Genomic DNA, 17,050 nt, shown 5'->3' with positions numbered 1-17,050 from the left:
CCGCCCCGGCCCCCGGCACTCACGTAGATCTGCTGCCGCAGGAACCGCTCCCGCAGCCCGCCCAGCAGCGACGCCTCGTCCAGCTCCGCTAAAGCCGCCAGGTCCCCAGCCGCCGGGCACCGCTCCCCCAGCGACGCCATGCCTGAGGGCTGCCGGCACCGCCGCCCGCTCGCCCTCGTCTTCTCGGCCCGGCCCGGCCCCGCCCCGCTCCCGCTCCCGCTCCCGCTCCGCCCCGGACCGCCCGCCGGGGCGGGGCCGCCGTTTGAACGCGGGGCGGTGGCGGCGGGGAGCGGCAGGTAACGGGCGGCGGTGGTGGTGTGGCTGCACGCGGGGCTGAGGCGGCAGTGGGCCTCGCTGTGTGGAGTGTGTGTGTGTGTGGAGTGTGTGTGTGTGTGGAGTGTGTGTGTGTGTGGAGTGTGTGTGTGTGTGGAGTGTGTGTGTGTGTGGAGTGTGTGTGTGTGGAGTGTGTGTGTGTGTGTGTGTGTGTGTGGAGTGTGTGTGTGTGGAGTGTGTGTGTGTGTGTGTGTGTGTGTGGAGTGTGTGTGTGTGTGGAGTGTGTGTGTGTGTGTGTGTGTGTGTGTGGAGTGTGTGTGTGGAGTGTAGGGGGGGGTGCGCGCGCTCTCAGCCCCCACCCCGGGGGTCCCGTCCCGGAGCCCGAGGGGAGCGTGCGGGGTGGCCGAGGGCTGGGGGCGGTGCAGGCCCGGGGGGGCACGCCGAGCCGCCCCCCGGGTGGAAGGGCCGGCTCGCTGCGGCGGCGGGACGGCTGGGAGCGGGAGGGGGAGGAGCAGGCAAGAGCCGCTCTGGGGCCTCCCTGGGCCTTCCTGCGGCCTCTTCCCCAGCAGCCACCGGCCCCGGAGGGGGCATGTGGAGCTGCGCGGCCCTTGGAGCTGGCCCGCGAGGTGGTTAGCGCTTCTGAGGCACTGAGAGCGGCTGTGCTGCCGGAATAAACGGCGGCTTCAGAAGGTATGCAAAAGAGGAGTTTTAGAAATGTTACAGGGAATATTGCTAATGGGGTGTTGTAATGTCATTAACTGTACAGAAAGTGTTCACTGGTTTCTGTTCTGAGCCTGAGAGGACAGAAGCAAGCTGCAGTGTTTCTGTCACGGAGCTGAAGTATTTCTAGTCAACCCATGAGCTCCAGACAGCTCTCACCCTACAGACCTGAGACAGTTCGAATGTAATTTTGGAATAATGGGAGTGTTTGCACTGTTACTGTGTGAGCGGGAAATGGTCAAACCTGGTCTAACTTTTTTTAGTTGTTATTTGTTAAAAGAAACTGGGCTGCAAGATGAAAATCATAGCTGCAACCTACCCTGGCTAAAGGCACTCTGCGAATGGTAGCATTTTAGTCTATTATTGGTGAGTACTTTGCAACTGCATGCTAATGCTAAGCTCTTGTGTGGTATTCCCTGCAGTGCTGCCTTTCCATTCACAGGGGTGCCAGGCCTGCCCTCTTTGACGAAGACGTGGCCTTGGCTAGGCTTGTGGCTGTGTCACAGAATCACAGAATCATTCAGGTTGGAAAAGACCCTTGGGATCATCGAGTCCAACCATCAGCCCTACTCTACAAAGTTCTCCCCTACACCATACTCCCCAACATCTCATCCAAACGACCCTTAAACACATCCAGGGATGGTGACTCCACCCCCTCCCTGGGCAGCCTATTCCACTGTCTGACCGCTCTTTCTGTGAAAATTTTTTTCCTAATGTCCAGTCTGAACCTCTCTTGTTGCAGTTTAAAGCCATTCCCTCTTGTTCTATCACCAATTACCTGTGAGAAGAGACCAGCACCAACCTCTCTACAACGTCCTTTCAGGTAGCTGTAGAGAGTGATGAGGTCTCCCCTCAGCCTTCTCCTCCTCAAACTAAACAGTCCCAGCTCCCTCAATCTCTCCTCACAGGATTTGTTCTCCAGGCCCTTCACCAGCTTCATTGCCCTCCTCTGCACTCGCTCCAGCACCTCGAGATCTCTCCTCATATTGAGGTGCCCAAAACTGGACACAATACTCCAGGTGTGGCCTCACCAGTGCAGAGCACAAGGGGACTATCACCTCCCTACTTCTGCTGGTCACACTATTTTAATACAAGCCAGGATGCCGTTGGCTTTCTTGGCCACCTGGGCACACTGCTGGCTCATGTTCAGCTGCTTGTCAATATGAGGATAAACCTCTGGAGAAGCTCCTGCAACTATAAAATACTGTACATGCCCCTCAGTTATCTGGACTTTTGCTAACTCATTAAGTGATCTTGGTACTTATTTGACGTGGAAGTTTTGTTTCACACATTGATGTCTGAAATGTCTCTGGAATTTGACCAATTCCCTTCTCTACAATGACATATCTTTATGTATTAATACAGCTCATCCATGCGCGAGCCAGAACTTTTGTAGAGGTAGCTCAGCTTCCAGACAAACTGCAGACTTCATGCTGCAAGTGCACAAGAGTCTGCACTACCTTTTGATCAAAAGGTACAGCAATATTTAACTGGTGCTCTGCCAACACATGCCTCTTCTCTGAGAGCGGATGATAAAAGAGGGAGTTTTTTTCCCTGTAACAAAAGCATGATGCTTTTGCAGGAGACAAGAGCAGCCTCGAAGCTGGTTAGTAAGTGGATAGTGTGATTCACAGCGGTTGCTCAGTCTCTCTCATTTCTGAAACCACAAACTACTGAAATGACAGTGCCTGCCCCCCCCCCCCCCATCTTATGGCTGTTTTCTACTCCTACATGCAGTACCTATTCCACCCACTAACTTCCTTGGGTTTATTGAGAATTTTGAGTGAAGAATGGGGCAAAGCACAGGAAGCAGTGGTTTGTGAGTGGGATTGCACACTTGATCTTACAGATGTATTGTAGTTGCTGGCGATTGACTTCCCTTATTTCATAGCAAAGTGTAGGGTTCATAGCTCAGAATCCTGCCCTGCAGCATAGATTATTCTTTTGTTGTGTGTCTGTCTCTCTTGGCTCTTCAGGATCATTACCTTTCTGTACATCAGCCTGAGGCTGCCATGCGTGACTCGTGCCTGCTGTTTATGGCGGGAGCAAACCCTGTGGAAGAGCAAAGGGCTCGCTGGGAGAGAAAACGCAGCCGGACAGCCAAAGAGCTGCTGGAAACCGAACACAAATACCTTGAGCAGCTGGATTTGGTGGTCACAGTGAGTATTTTGGCCCCTTCTGATGTGCGGGTACTTTCAGACAGCACGTACCTATTTGTGTTGTCATGAGGAAGGGTCAAGAGGAAGACTTTGATACATACCTATTGCATGGGATGACTGCTGGGGCTGAAAGTTTTTTTTGTTGTTTTTCTTCTACCTCGTCTGTAATTTCCAATAGCTCATGGTTTGGACCCTTGGCTTTGGTCTGTACACAGACATAAATCTTTAAGTTTTGATTACATAGGGGACTACCCTTAAGATGCCTGAGATGTATGAAATGCAGGGACACAGACAAGACAAAGATAGATTATGAACAAGGTGGTGAAAAACAGATGCATCTAGCAATACTGAAGTAGACTATCAGTGCTGTAGTGCTGTTCCGCATGTTTACAGTTGTGGTCAAAGTTATCAAGAAGGCTTAATCTGATGATAGAGATCTTAAGTAGACATTCACAGTATTTGATGTCTTTTTGACCTAAAGAGCATGCAACTTCTTACTTCTGCTGTGTGCCACGAATAACCTTTGAGTGACCTGTGAGTTTTACCTGTTTGAAATTCTCTCTTTTTTTCTACTTAGTTCTTTGTGACAATTTTAAAGGCCAAAGGGACGCTGAAACCTCCTGTGTTGGAAACCATATTTGGACCCCTGGAATCCATATATTCGGCCAGCCAGTAAGTGAACACACTGATGTGATTCCTGTAATTATATGGGGAGGACCCTATATTGATAGAAAAGTAAGATTTCAGGAAATAAAGCTAATAGCTTATTAAACAGGCATTCACTTTTAGTACTGCTAGCCTTGGTGGTACCTGCAGGTGTACCCAGGAAACCGCTGATCTGTATCCACGTATCCAGATGTCCAGTTGCTCTCTGGATAGTGGTTTAAACCCAGTAAGTCTGCTGCATGGTGTTTTTAAGGGATGTTTTCTGTAGCTTACCCTGTGACCACCAAGCATGTATTTGGCACACAAACTGGATGTGGGTTGGAGGCTGACAAAGGAGGGTCAGCATAAGAGTGAACCAGAGGGAGCTGTGAAAATCCCATCAGTACCCTTCATGAGCAGTCGCTCCTTGTGCACAGTGTTCTGTCGCTTCACCTGGAGAGAGGGAATCTGGGACCAGGACTGGAAAATTTCTGTCAGAATCTGGAGCTTTATGGCCACTATGCTGAGAATTTGGAGCAGGCAAATAAAACATTGAGGGTAAATATCTCCTTTATTCTTCATGTTCTTTCTTCCCTCTCTTTCTCCATTCTGTCAAACAGTTACATCCTTCCCTTTTTCTTCTGTTTCTGGAGTGACCAGTTTTCTTCCTTTTTCTGGACTGCTGCTATTTTCTCAGTCTTCCATAATAGCATGGTGAAAACTTCTCTACTTATTTAGAGCTTCAAATTTTTGAAGCTTGTTTCAGGTGTTTGTATGTATATGTGCATATGCTGAGCACAGCTTTCTCAAAGAGAGTTCTGTATTTACTCCCACTCCTCTGTGGCTGGCAAACCTGGAGAGTTTGCAATGGGAACACTAGGGCACAGTGATCTCTTCCTGGAGAATTGTCACATGTCCTAATATTTCCCACTACCACTTTCTGTATCCTAACAATGGGATTTCCTTTTCCTTCCCATTTTTTTTTCTATCCTATAAGAGAAGTTTTTCCTTCCCACTTACCTCTCCAAATACAACCTGTCTTCCAAGAAATTTCAGAAGGATATCTGTTTATTTTAAAGTCCTGACAGCTGTATCTGGGATTTAAACCACCTGACTTCCAGTTTTTGTCTGTGCTTGTTCCCTGCTGCAGCATGTATTGGGAAGTTTTCCTTCTGTTTGCATTCCCACTTTCAAATTCCCAAAAGAAAAAGCCATTTTGGATACTTGCCTTGAGGTGTTTGGAATGTGGGTCTGCACTGCTTTGCTTGAAATGAGTGGCAAAGAGCCACAGGTGGTCTCCTTGTTTTCCTATCTAAGTTAACCTTCCTTTTTTTCTTTATTTCCATTTGCTGCATATACTAGCTTTATATTGTTGTGCATGTATGAAGAAGGGATGTTGCTTTCACTACCTGCTGGGAAATCGTGGTCAGGAGAAAGGGAATTGCTTGACCATGGTCACAAGAGAAGTTGTTGATGCTTGTGTTTTTGACTGCAGTTCCAAACTCAAAGGGTCTTAAGAGTGCCAAGCTCTGGTGCAGACTAGAGCCCGTATTGCTTTCTGTAGTCTCAAAGCTATATGCCTTTTCTGCTGCACACAGGAGCAACTGAGAAAAACTAAGTCATTCCGACGGTTTAAGAAACTCCAGGAGACTCGACCTCAGTTCCAAGGGAGGAAGCTGGAGGATCTGCTTCCTTTGCCCCTGCAGAGGTTACACCAGTAAGCCATCAATTCTGAGTCTTCAAGGTGTTAGTATGACAGGGGAAAAAAGAACATGAGTTTTTGGCATGCTATGGGAGGTAAAGTTGCTTAATATGTCTCAAAATTGGATTATATAGACATCAATGAAACAGACCTCAAGACATGCCATTAAAGTGGAATCACTGTACATGGATGGGAGATGATGCAGAAAGGTAGCTATGTTTAGCACTGGCTCCTAAAGCCCTTCATCTTGATCTCATCTGGAAGTGGAGGCTTTCTATCATCTTGGTAAGCTACTGAAGTTAGGCCCTGAGCAAAAGCAAGCTGTCTGAAGTGGTGCCCCCTGCCAGAGATGGTCTCTCCTTTTGTGCAGGTTGCTGACCTGGAGCATTGTGACTCTTCTCTCTTGTAGATGGTTGCTTTTAGATAGAGATGAGATTAATGAACACAGAGGAGCTTTTCTGCCTTCTCTGGTTATCAGGACTGTATGCTTTCCTCAGATTTGGTGCCTATCGCAGCTGTCTGAGCCTGGACAGATCCAGTCTGGATTGCTGCATTCCCCCATTGAGGCATCATCTTCCCTTCAAAGGGAGGCAGGCTGAGTGCATGAAGTGAGTGCTGCATGCACTCAAGGGCTGCCCTTTCTTGGGGAGGGTATGTGGGTAATACACAGCACAGGTAGTTTGCTGGGAATCCAGCTGATGGTACTGTAGATCAAATAGTTGCTCTTCAACCATGGTCTTATCCACTCTAAAGCAAATTTGCGATATTGAGAGCCTCCTTCTTTGAAAATAACTCAGAGCAAGCATACCACAGTCTTTCAGGTAGCTTTATGTAACCTTTTTAATCAGCTTGGCAGGTATAAACAGAAGCTTTCTTTTTACTGTAATTCTTTGCATTGCTCCTTTAAATTTGTGAAATAGCAGTATATTTGTTGCTGTCCAACTGTTTGGAAAAATGGTGGCTTTTTAACAGAAGGTCTAATTTTTTCATTAATCAGCTCTTTCATGTTCAAGTTTCTTCAAAACTCTGTTACATATACTGCAGGTCATATGAGTTCTGCCAGTTCATGAATCTATTCAATGTGATATTTCTTCTGTCATTTCAGACTGAAAATAATTTGACTTTATTGGGAGAAAGCATTTGCAGAGATCTGATCTTTCCAGTAAAGACTAGAGAGAAAGAAAGAAAAAGGCAGTTCCTAGTTCTTATAGAAATGCCTTTATTTTCTTGTGTGGGCAGGAAACATATGGTATAAATGCTACCATTCAGACATTAAAAAAAATAGTTCAAAGAGAAATTTGTCTATTATTCAAGGCATTTTTATGTGAATGCTAAGAGAGTCTCATGGACTTAAGTAACATGTGAGGTTGCTTTTATCAGATTCCCCAGGAAATGCCAAAAGCTTGCAAATGTATAAAATACTTGAGTTAATTTAGTTGATAAATTTGAAGATAAAATGAATGTGATCGAAGAATTGTGACCACAAGCTGCTTGGGTAGGCTTAGAGATGTGTACTCCATCTCGTGGTGGAATGTTGTTCGTCATTCTGTGACTGATAGGAGATGCTGCTGTTCCTGGCATCTTTTTTGTGAAATAAACCTGCTCTCTCTATCTTAGGTACAAGCATTTCATCAGAGACCTGCAGGAGAATACCAGCCCAGACAGTGCAGAGTACCAGCAACTTGCAAGTATGATTCTACCTGTAGATGCTGGCACTTTGATCAGTGTTAGCCTCCTTGCTGATAATAATTAGATTCTCATCTTCTGTCTAATTCCACAGGAAGAAAAATCTTACTCTCCCTGGGTTTCTAGTGGATTACTGTTTCCTTTCTCCATCTTGATCAGGATGTCCCTGAGAACACGTTGAGAATAAAAATGTAGAGTAACTGACTGGAAAAGTGACCTAGGGGTTAGGTTGGAGAAATGACAGCTCTGGTTTTTGTGATGAGAGTGGTGAGGCACTGGAGCAGGTTGGCCAGGGAAGTTGTTGATGCCCCATTACTGGAAGTGTTGAAGATCAGGTTGGATGGGGCTTTAAGCAGCCTGATCTAGTAAAAAATGTTTCTGCAGGGGAGTTGGATTAGATGATCTTTAAAGGTTCCTTCCAACCAAAACCATTCTATGACTATTGGTCACGTGCCTCAGTTTTCTAGATAGTTCATGTTCTTCATGCCATATTTACTAGCAGTTAACACCACTTGTGGGGTATTTTTCCTGGTTTTGCTTCCAAACGCAGGAAATTATTCTTCTGTCTAATGTTTCATTGGCAAATAAATGTTTTTCTAGAACTGCAGAGGCCTCTCTCCAATCAACATTTCTACAGTCCAACTCCTGCTGAAATAACTGAATAAATCTGTTGCTGATACTTGGTTTAAAACATCTGCTGCTTAATTTTATCTCATCTTCACAGCAAGATAGATAAAGTGTAATAAGTATTCATTTGTGATAACTTCAGAATATACTGCTATAATTTCAGAGGCTGTGAAATCTGTTTCTGAGGTATCTCGGTGGGTCCAAGACATCATTCATAAGAGAGAGAACTCATTGCAGCTACTTCGGGTTCAGAAACTGCTCAAAGGACAGAAGACCCAGATTTTGACTCCAGGTGGGTCTTACTGACAGCTCTGTTTTTCTTCTGCCAAGCTGAGATAACTGGAGGAGATATGCTCGCCTTCATCTCTGACTCAACCCATATTAATCTGTTTTCCCTTTTTCTGCCCAAATTCTACAGATAGGTGGTGGAGGAATATAACTAGTAATTCAAGCACTTTTTTCTTTTAAATTAAGAATTTTTGAGTGAGGCTAATCAGCAGCCTAGCTGCCTGACTTTCAGATAGGAGGAACTGATGACATGTAGTTAGACAGTTAGTAACAGAAACCTAAGGAGATCAGGAGAGTAAGTCCTGGGTGAGAATAAAAGACAGACATTGAATAATTCTGAAAGAGTGTAAGTAGTGGTGTTGTCCCTACTGTATTGCAGCAACTATAGATTTCCGAGTGTCAAGGGCCCAAGCTACATGAAGCTACAAGCTTCATGGACTTCGCTCACACCCTTCACATGAAGTATCTTTCTAACTGCATGGTTAAACTGAGCCAGAAATCAGAGTATTTCTGTTGATAGCTAAGATACATAATGTCACAGTCACTGGCATGTGATAATCTAATTGGATAACAGGTTTCTTTATGACCTCTTGTGTGACTGGGTGCTCTCCATGCCCAGAGCATGCATGCTTGGAGCTAGGTATGGAATATTGTAAGAAATGTATCCAGTCTGGACAATTATGAAATGGTCACCTGGGGCTTCACCTGTGCCCTCACTAAACACTGCGAAGGTCATCTAGGAGCAGTGCTGCAGCTGGAGGGGAGTTTAAAGTCACTGTGTGTAAAACTCTCTAAGGCACACCTCCAGGTACTTGTGGTTGTAATTCATACATGTGGAGTTTTGGGTGAAAAAAAAATCCCCCAGTGGGATGGGGGAGAGAATCGGAAGGGTAAAAGTAAGGAAACTTGTGGGTTGAGGTAAAACCAGTTTAACAGGTAAAGCAAAAGCCGCTTGTACAAGCAAAGCAGAGTAAGGAATTCATTCATTCCTTCCCATCAGCAGGGAGGTGTTCAGCCATCTCCAGGAAAGCAGGGCTCCATCACATGTAACGTTTACTTGGGAAGACAAATGCCATCACTCCAAACATCCCCCCTCTTCCTTCTTCTTCCCCCAGCTTTATATACTAAGCATGACATCATACGGTATGGAGCATCCCTTGGGTCAGCTGGGGTCAGCTGTCCCACCTGTGTCCCCTCCCAGCTTCTTGTGCACCCCCAGCCTACTCGCTGGTGGGGTGGTGTGAGGAGCAGAAAAAGCCTTGACTTCTGTATAAGCACTGCTCAGCAATAATTAAAACATCCCTGTGTTATCAACACTGTTTTCAGCACAAATCCAAAACAGAACCCCATACCAGCTACTATGGAGACAATGAACTCTAACCCAGACAGACTAGCATGGGTAGAAAAAGAGGTTATTTATCAGAAGTTATCGTTCTCAAAGATGCTCAGTCAATGGACAAATTAATTTACAATTCTCTTTCCCATTTTTCTTAGAATTCTTCTGGTGATGCTAGCTGAAAAGGAGCTAGCAAATGTGTGCTCTGCTTACACTGAGCATAAGCATGTGTGTGAGTGCCTGGGCACACTGGGGTAGTGCATAAGTAAAAAGGTAAAACAGTTATCCTGAATGACAAAACTAATAAGATAACCCCATGACAAAAAAACCCAACCTCCAAACACTATAGTTAGACCAGAGATAGCCATCGTTTGAAAGCATTGGGCCTGCTTTTTCTTTTTGACTCCAGATGTTGAGACCTAGTAGGACAAGTGTTGAGGGTCTATAGACACCTTTTCGTTATCTAGGACAGAGAATTGTGATGGTTGTGTTTTCCATTAGCTGGAGTAAAATAAGTACTGTTGGATGTGAGAAGCAGAAAAGTAAGAGGCAGCTGGGGCTTTCTAGTTTCTGGAAAGCTGGACTAAAACAAGCTAGCTTTTGCAGAACTGTTAAGATTGCATCCTATTACTAGGAGGGAAGAGGTGAGAAAACAATGCTATATAGATTCAGAAAAAAAAGAGTAGCTTTGGAGTTGGGTATCTCACATTTGGCAGTGTCTCTGAGATGTGCTGCTTCCAATGGAAAGAGACCCTGATTTCCTTGCTGCCTTCCAAATATAGGGCAAATACAATCTTAGCTGGAAATGCCTTCTTAACACAGCACACTGTTTGGTCATCCCTAGCTTCCCTAGGGAGATTTCCTTGCCCTTCGTTCATAAGAATTTCCTAAATCACACGCCCCTGGGATTCCTGAACACAGATCTATATCCCAAGACGTTCAGCTCAGATTGTACGCCAGGGAGTCTGATCACAGCTTAGCCTGAGGGAAACAGTTCCCAGTCCAGCCCCACACTGCTGACACCTTCCTTCCATTTGTGTTTTAAGCTTAGACTGATTCCTGCATCTCACCCTTGTCTTTCTCAGTTTCTTATTCAGACAAGAGGAGTGGTTCCTGTGGAGTAAGCTAAGCAGGAATTCACTTGCCTCTATGTTTTGTGACTGTGGCATATGAAGTAAGACACAATCCGTAATTAAAACAAAATTGTGTTGTTTTCTAAAAGGTATTTTACTAGCTCAGCCAGAACCTAAGGCACAAAAAACAGTGACCGAAATTCTCTGGCAGGTGTTTCTCAGACCAGGTCAGATGACAATACCTTATTATGACTTTAAATTTTTATAAATAAACTTACTGTCAGAGTCTTCGTAATTCCCATGAGTTGGTGGCTGTCTTGTACAGTAGTCCTTCTAGTTAGAGGCACTGCTTTAATTATTCCATTTGTGTAGATGCCACTTTTTTTATTGCTCCTTACAGTTAGGTTTATCAAATTGTTTTGATTTTTTTCCTGCTGATTTCACTGCCTTTTGTTTTATTGCAGTTCATTTCATGGGTAGATGATGCTGGGCACTATTCTGTGAGAGGCTGATGAGACTGCCTATTCAGACCTTCCTTTTAATACATTGTTTTGTATCCCCTTTGCTGTCTTCTCATTAGAACAGTAATCTGCATTCTGTACTCTGTTAACTACTGGAGCTCTGTATATGGTTAGATGACCTGTGAACCATTTTTTTTTTAAACTGGCACACACAAGCAAACAAAACAAGGGAAAAACAATAAATGTTCAAAGCTTAGGCTAACTTCTGTTTCACCACTAATGACAAACAATTGGACAACACAATTTCATAGTTTGCTATGTTTTCTGGAGGTTTGTGTTAATTTAAAGGTATGCACGCCATTTTCAAACCATGTTTGTGTTCTGGTCTCTTTAAACAGCCTTGCGTTCATAATGTCCTCTTAATTAACGTAGTGGATTTATAACAACTTCAGTCTGCTCCTCACATACTAAAAGTTTTGGGCTGATTTACTATTTCTGCATGAGTGTTATGAGTGCTGGTGATCTGGCCTCAGTTGATAGTGCCTTCTAGTGGCTGGAATTGATGTAGAACCTGCTAACCTACAAGGGTAGCTTACTGTATTCCTCTTTGTCTCATTGCATCCTTTTTTTTTTTTTTTTTTTTTTTTTTTTTTCGGTAGTGATCTGACAACTGTCTTTATTTCCCTTGCATGCCTAGGGCGCTGGTATATCCGGGAAGGCTGGCTTTTGGTGGTGCCTTCAAAGGGAGGAGAACTGAAGCGCAGGATGTTCTTCCTTTTTTCTGATATCTTTATTGCAACGAAGCCCTGCCACCCACTGCACCCGCTGAACTCGAACAAATTGGCATGCCAGGCTGTCTACCCACTTCACCAGTGCTTAGTGGATAAAGTGTTCGGCCACACACAGAGCCAGGGAGGGCTCCTCAGTGTAAGTCTTCACACTTCTGGCTGGCAGAAGCATCAGTGGCGGCAGAATTGCGCAGTGGGTCTCTAGCTGTCTCAGCAGCACCAGGACTGACCTGGTGAGAGTGGTGACAATGGTAAATGCAATGAACTAGTCTGAGTTAGGGCAACCCTTCCCCTTGAGTGATGTAGGTCCTTTTCCCTTCATGGTGTATGCCCTCCTGAGTGCTCTGGGGTACAGGTTTCTGGTTGCTTTACTTAGTTTAGGTGAGGAGGGTGCGATAAGACTTTGACATGCCCTCGTCAGAGCCACATGTTTGAGGGGACAGCCCCACAATCATGTGACAATGAATATGTAGCGTTTGATTGACTGTGGATGGAGTTTATAGAAAATCCTGAAAAACAGAGAATGCAAAAAGGTGTGGGTATTATCACAACAGTTATTGCTCGTGCATCTAACTCCCTGAGGGCTGCAGGGTCTGTGATTGGGACTGATGCCTTAGGTAGGGGTTTCAAGTTCAGGTCTTCCTAGGCAGCAGCACCTGCTGTGTCAGCTCGTTCCTCGTGAGCTATGACAGGGAAGACTTCGAGCAAGCTGTGATCTGTAGATGGTGGTAGTGGAAGGACCCCTAGGGGCAGCTCGGAGTATGGGAGCAAGCTGGCTGAAGAGCTGCTGAGAACTCGTAATTGCCCACTTCCAAACACCCTATTAAGTCAGAGTGAGCTGTCATCTGTGGCTGGAAGGAATGGACAAGACTGGCACTTGCTCTGTACCATCCAGCCTCTGGCTTCTCCCAGTACGAATGCTAAATTTTCCTATTTGGGAAAAAATGGTGGAAATCAGCATGCAGGGCTGAGTTGAACTCAGTGGCAATGACGCTCCTTTTATCAGAGTTGCTGCCTTGGTAAGGATGCCACAAAGTGGTACCAGATTGTGTTTGCCTTTCAGCTTTCCTTTCCACACAAGACACTGCTATTGATGTCCAGTGACCAACAAGATATTAATGACTGGTATCAGAGTCTCACAGCTGCAGTCAGGTAGGCACCTGTTTTCCAGAGGTGGAGGGGGGCAGAACATAAAAATGACAGTACCAACATGTCTATTTGCATGTATTACATGGTTATAAAGCTGATTGAGAAGACCTGACTCTGGCAGCCAGGATACAAGGGAACAGTAAGAACAGATTTCATTTATTAACAGTGAACTTCCCCTTTGTTTTCCCCTACAGGCAGCTGAAAGCCTGACCCACGTGAGTACAAGACAGACTGGCAGGACAATCACCTCTCTTAGTAGAAGCCTACACAATCTCAGGAGATGCATTTAGAGGGACTACACACCATGCTTGTGAGATGATGAATGCATAGTAGAATTGCATTTAGAACGCACCATGCTTGTGAGATGATGAATGCTTTTTCAGCAGTCCTAATCCTAATACAGATATGGGTATGCAAACTAAGGGTTTGTGTATAAAAAAATCTGTATCGGAAATTTTCCCCAATGTAGCTTAGAAGCTTCTAGCTTTTCTAAACTTTTTTCCCCTCAGATTATTAATTTAAGGACAAGCAGAAGAGAGCCTGACTTGCTTTCTCTCATTAAATGTTTTTATCCAACTGTTTCTAAATCAGTGTGTTCACGTTTATTTGTCTACATATGTCTGCTTGCTCTTTCTTCTGGGTCCTTTGATCAAACCAGATGTTTTGGATAATGGTAGCATGGGCATAACACTCTATTTTCAGCTAGTGCTACGGGGCTGCAGTCATCTTCCTTCCTTGACTTGTTTTTATCGTTCATATCCTTGAGTTTTCTACCAAAATGGTTTGACAGTTTCTGTACCTCCTCTTCTAAGAAAGTGACAGGTCGGTGGATAAGGGAAAATGATTCAGTGGTTAAAATCCCTCTCAGTTTCTCATCAGTCCCACAGAAAAGTTAGTCTGCTGAATTATCTGAAATAAACTGGTAGGTAACATAGACTCATGCTTATCAAACAGCATTCACATCTCTGATCTGAATCCTAAGAGATGACGCGGATGCAACAGCACTCACCTTTACCTTCAAGGTGTGCAGTAGCCTTATCGCTTTGAAATGCTACAGTGAAAAGCTTGGGCAGCACCTCTGCTCCTGAAGCACAGGGAAAATCTCCAGAGGGCTACAGTCAGCATTCTGGGCCATCAGTTGCTGGTAATGTGCTACGGTTCAGTTTACTAGCTTGAAAGACGAACTTAAGGAAGAAATATAGATAAGGTATTATTCTTGAGTATCTCACTGAAGCCTCAACATGGACTTTTAATAATGTGGAAGCTTTGCAGCAGTAGCAGTTTGGATTCATCTATTGAGGGGGAAAACATCTGTACAAGATGCTAGGTCAGCGGCAAAGAGGGCAATCTCAAGGTCATTAGAAACATAAAAGATTAAGGTCTGTCTCAACTCTGACTTTTTAGTAGTTTGTTTTCTCTTCTTCCTTAAGCAGTGCCACGCACCTTTAATTTATTACTGGAATTCATTAAAAGAGAAGTGGTACTGTGTGAGATGAGTGTCCTGAAGAGAGAATTACCAAATTTTAAGTTCTTTCACATCACTTCATTTTTTTTTTTTTAAATTTGTTTTTCCATACAGCTAACTCACTACATAGGATCACTCATTTGTCTTAAGTTTGTAAAACTTGGGAGAGAGGAAGGAACCCAACATGTTTGGGTTTGGGTTTTTCTTTTTTTTTTCACTCAGAGCTACAGCTAGACCTTTCAAGTACTAGCTGTACTTGAAAACAAAGACAAAGCTAGCAATTTAAGTTTCTTATCTCCCAGCAGTTATATCACTCTCCGAAAAAGTTCTGCTACCATCCCTTTTTGTTTGAATAGGGTAATACTGAGATTTCTTGCAATCCTACACCTGTGGCTAAGGTGCAAGTTTTTGGTAGAGATGACTACTCTTTCTGCCCGTACTCCCTCCTTATTATAACACAAGTCCCTCTGATACTGCCTCTTTTAAGACTTACTCAGTGTTACCATTCTACTTGCATTCAGCCCTTCTGAAACAGCAAAACTAACCCACTGATTTTTCACTGAATGCTGCTCCAGCTGGCTTCTAGAGAATGCTGTAGCTCTGTCACAGCGAAGTGGAGACACTGCCCCAGAGTAGGGCTGCTGGACCAGAAGCTGTAACAAACTCAGTCTTTGCTGGAATAAGTTAGTCATGTTGAGCAACTGACACCATCTACCTGGCCTTGTGCAAAGCATTTGACACTGTCCCCCACAACAGCCTTGTCTCTAAATTGGAGAGACATGGGTTTGATGGATGGACCACTCGGTGGGTAAGGAACTGCCTGGATGGTCGCACTCAAAGAGTTGCAGTCAACAGCTCGATGTCTGAGGGGAGAGCAGTGACCAGTGGTGTTCCTCAGGGGTCGGTGTTGGGACTGGTACTTGGGAGAGATGAAAAACCAGGCCTGCGAGAAACACAGACTGAGAAAAACAGCCTGAGAAAGAGATAAAAGTTGAGAACCTCCAAGCTAAGGAATGCCTCAAACACTCGCAAGATGAAACTATAGTCACGGGGTGGACGGTGTGGAGGTTGAAGCTGATAAGGCTGCCTGGCTAGCTGGAGGAGGGACCCCTGTGAAGACAGGACAGTTCTGCTCTGGTGCATCTTGTAAAGTTTCAAGGACCATCTGTCCAGTGAATGACCTTTGCTTCATTATCCATGAAATGCATATTAAAGTTGACACCCTGATTATGCTAACAAAGACTAACATGATCATGCTAATTACATCATCCCATGAAACACCTTACCCCTCCCCATACATGGGATACATAGGTATGTGGGCCAACCTAGGGGACAGACCCAAGGAAAGTGTGTATAAATCAAGGGGGGGAAGGAGGGGGGCAGGGGCCCAGAGAGTGCAGTGAAGTGAAGAAGACGGATGCTTCCTGTAACCCTCACTGGCGGGATCGACACAGAAACCGAGACTGGTGATCTGTATTGGTTGGACTGGTGATCTTCAAGGTCTTTTCCAACCTAGACAATTCTCTATCTCCCTCCTTTCCTTTTCCCCTTTTTCCTTCACTACCATTAAGTAACACAAGGCATACTGTACTGCTTGCCATAACTCGTTATATACTTAGTCAATTATTGTGTGTCCAAGTAGTACATTGTGGGTAGTTAATGTTTGGACTTCGAGACTTGGTTCACCGTTATCTGCTCAATTGGAGATTTGCGAATCTGAGTCACTTGTCTCCCTCTGAGCGGGACGTGACAGTGCTGTTTAACATCTTTGTTGGCGACATGGACAGTGGGATCGAGTGCACCCTCAGCAAGTTTGCTGACGACACCGAGCTGTGTGGTGCGGTTGACACGCTGGAGGGAAGGGATGTGCCATCCAGAGGGACATCGATGGGCTGGAGAGGTGGGCCTGTGCAAACCTCATGGAGTTCAACAAGGCCAAGTGCAAGGTCCTGCACATGGGTCAGGGCAATCCCAAGCACAGATACAGGCTGAGGGATGAGTGGATTGAGAGCAGCCCTGAGGAGAGGGACTTGGGAATACTGGTGGATGGAAAACTGATTATGAGCCAGCCATGTGCACTCAGCCCAGAAAGCCAAATGTGCCCTGGGCTGCATCAAGAAGCGTGGCCAGCAGGTCAAGGGAGGGGATTCTCCCCCTCTACTCTGCCCTCATGAGACTCCACCTGCAGTGCTGTGTCCAGCTCTGGGGGTCTCAGTGTAAGAAAGACATGGATGTGCTTGAGCAGGTCCAGAGGAGGCCACGAAAATGATCAGGGGGCTGGAGCACCTTCCCTACCCAGAGACCTTATAGCGGCCTTCCAGTGCTTGAAGGGGCCTACAGGAAAGATGGGGAGGGACTCTATATCAGGGAGTGTAGGGATAGGACGAGGGGTAATGGTTTTAAACTGAAAGAGGGTAGATTTAGATTAGATATAAGGAAAAAATTATTCACTGTGAGGGTGGTGAGACACTGGCACAGGTTGCCCAGAGAAGCTGTGGCTGCCCCCTCCCTGTAAGGGTTCAAGGCCAGGTTGGACGGGCCTTTGGGCAACCTGGTCTAGTGGAAGGTGTCTCTGCCTGTGGCAGAGGGGTTGGAACTGGATGACCTTTAAGGTCCCTTCCAACCCAAAACATTCCATGATTCTGTGTGCACAGGAATATAATCCAAATAGAAGTGAA

At 45.3% G+C, this 17,050-nt stretch overlaps 2 protein-coding genes across 2 annotated transcripts in view; one reads left to right on the top strand and one right to left on the bottom strand.

Moving 5' to 3' along the window:
* LOC141938299 (myosin-IIIb-like) overlaps positions 1-171 on the bottom strand; it is a 29,494-nt gene extending 29,323 nt beyond the window's left edge. The window contains exon 1 of the mRNA XM_074856941.1: positions 24-171. Within this exon, the coding sequence (XP_074713042.1) occupies positions 24-140 (117 nt within the window). The 5' untranslated portion in view covers positions 141-171. The remainder of the gene's footprint in view (positions 1-23) is intronic.
* A 2,823-nt stretch (positions 172-2,994) lies between these two features.
* Positions 2,995-13,494, top strand: ARHGEF39 (Rho guanine nucleotide exchange factor 39). The gene is made up of 9 exons (XM_074856080.1): positions 2,995-3,152; positions 3,730-3,824; positions 4,235-4,355; positions 5,396-5,514; positions 7,117-7,187; positions 7,976-8,104; positions 11,668-11,897; positions 12,822-12,910; positions 13,102-13,494. The coding sequence occupies exons 1-9, from the start codon at positions 3,006-3,008 to the stop codon at positions 13,115-13,117; spliced, it is 1,017 nt and encodes a 338-aa protein (XP_074712181.1). The 5' UTR covers positions 2,995-3,005; the 3' UTR covers positions 13,118-13,494.
* The last annotated feature ends 3,556 nt before the right edge of the window (positions 13,495-17,050 follow it).

Source organism: Strix uralensis, chromosome Z, assembly GCF_047716275.1.
Source record: "Strix uralensis isolate ZFMK-TIS-50842 chromosome Z, bStrUra1, whole genome shotgun sequence".
Taxonomy (NCBI): domain Eukaryota; kingdom Metazoa; phylum Chordata; class Aves; order Strigiformes; family Strigidae; genus Strix; species Strix uralensis.
The sequence above is the reverse complement of the archived record's forward strand: the minus strand, read 5'-3'. Positions and strand labels throughout refer to the sequence as shown.

Excerpts from the sequence above, each read along its gene's own strand:
- ARHGEF39 (XM_074856080.1), top strand. The coding sequence starts at position 3,006 with ATGCGTGACTCGTGCCTGCTGTTTATGGCGGGAGCAAACCCTGTGGAA. Across the intron at positions 3,153-3,729 it reads AGCTGGATTTGGTGGTCACA|TTCTTTGTGACAATTTTAAA; the intron begins GTGAGTATTTTG and ends TTTTCTACTTAG. Across the intron at positions 8,105-11,667 it reads GACCCAGATTTTGACTCCAG|GGCGCTGGTATATCCGGGAA; the intron begins GTGGGTCTTACT and ends TTGCATGCCTAG.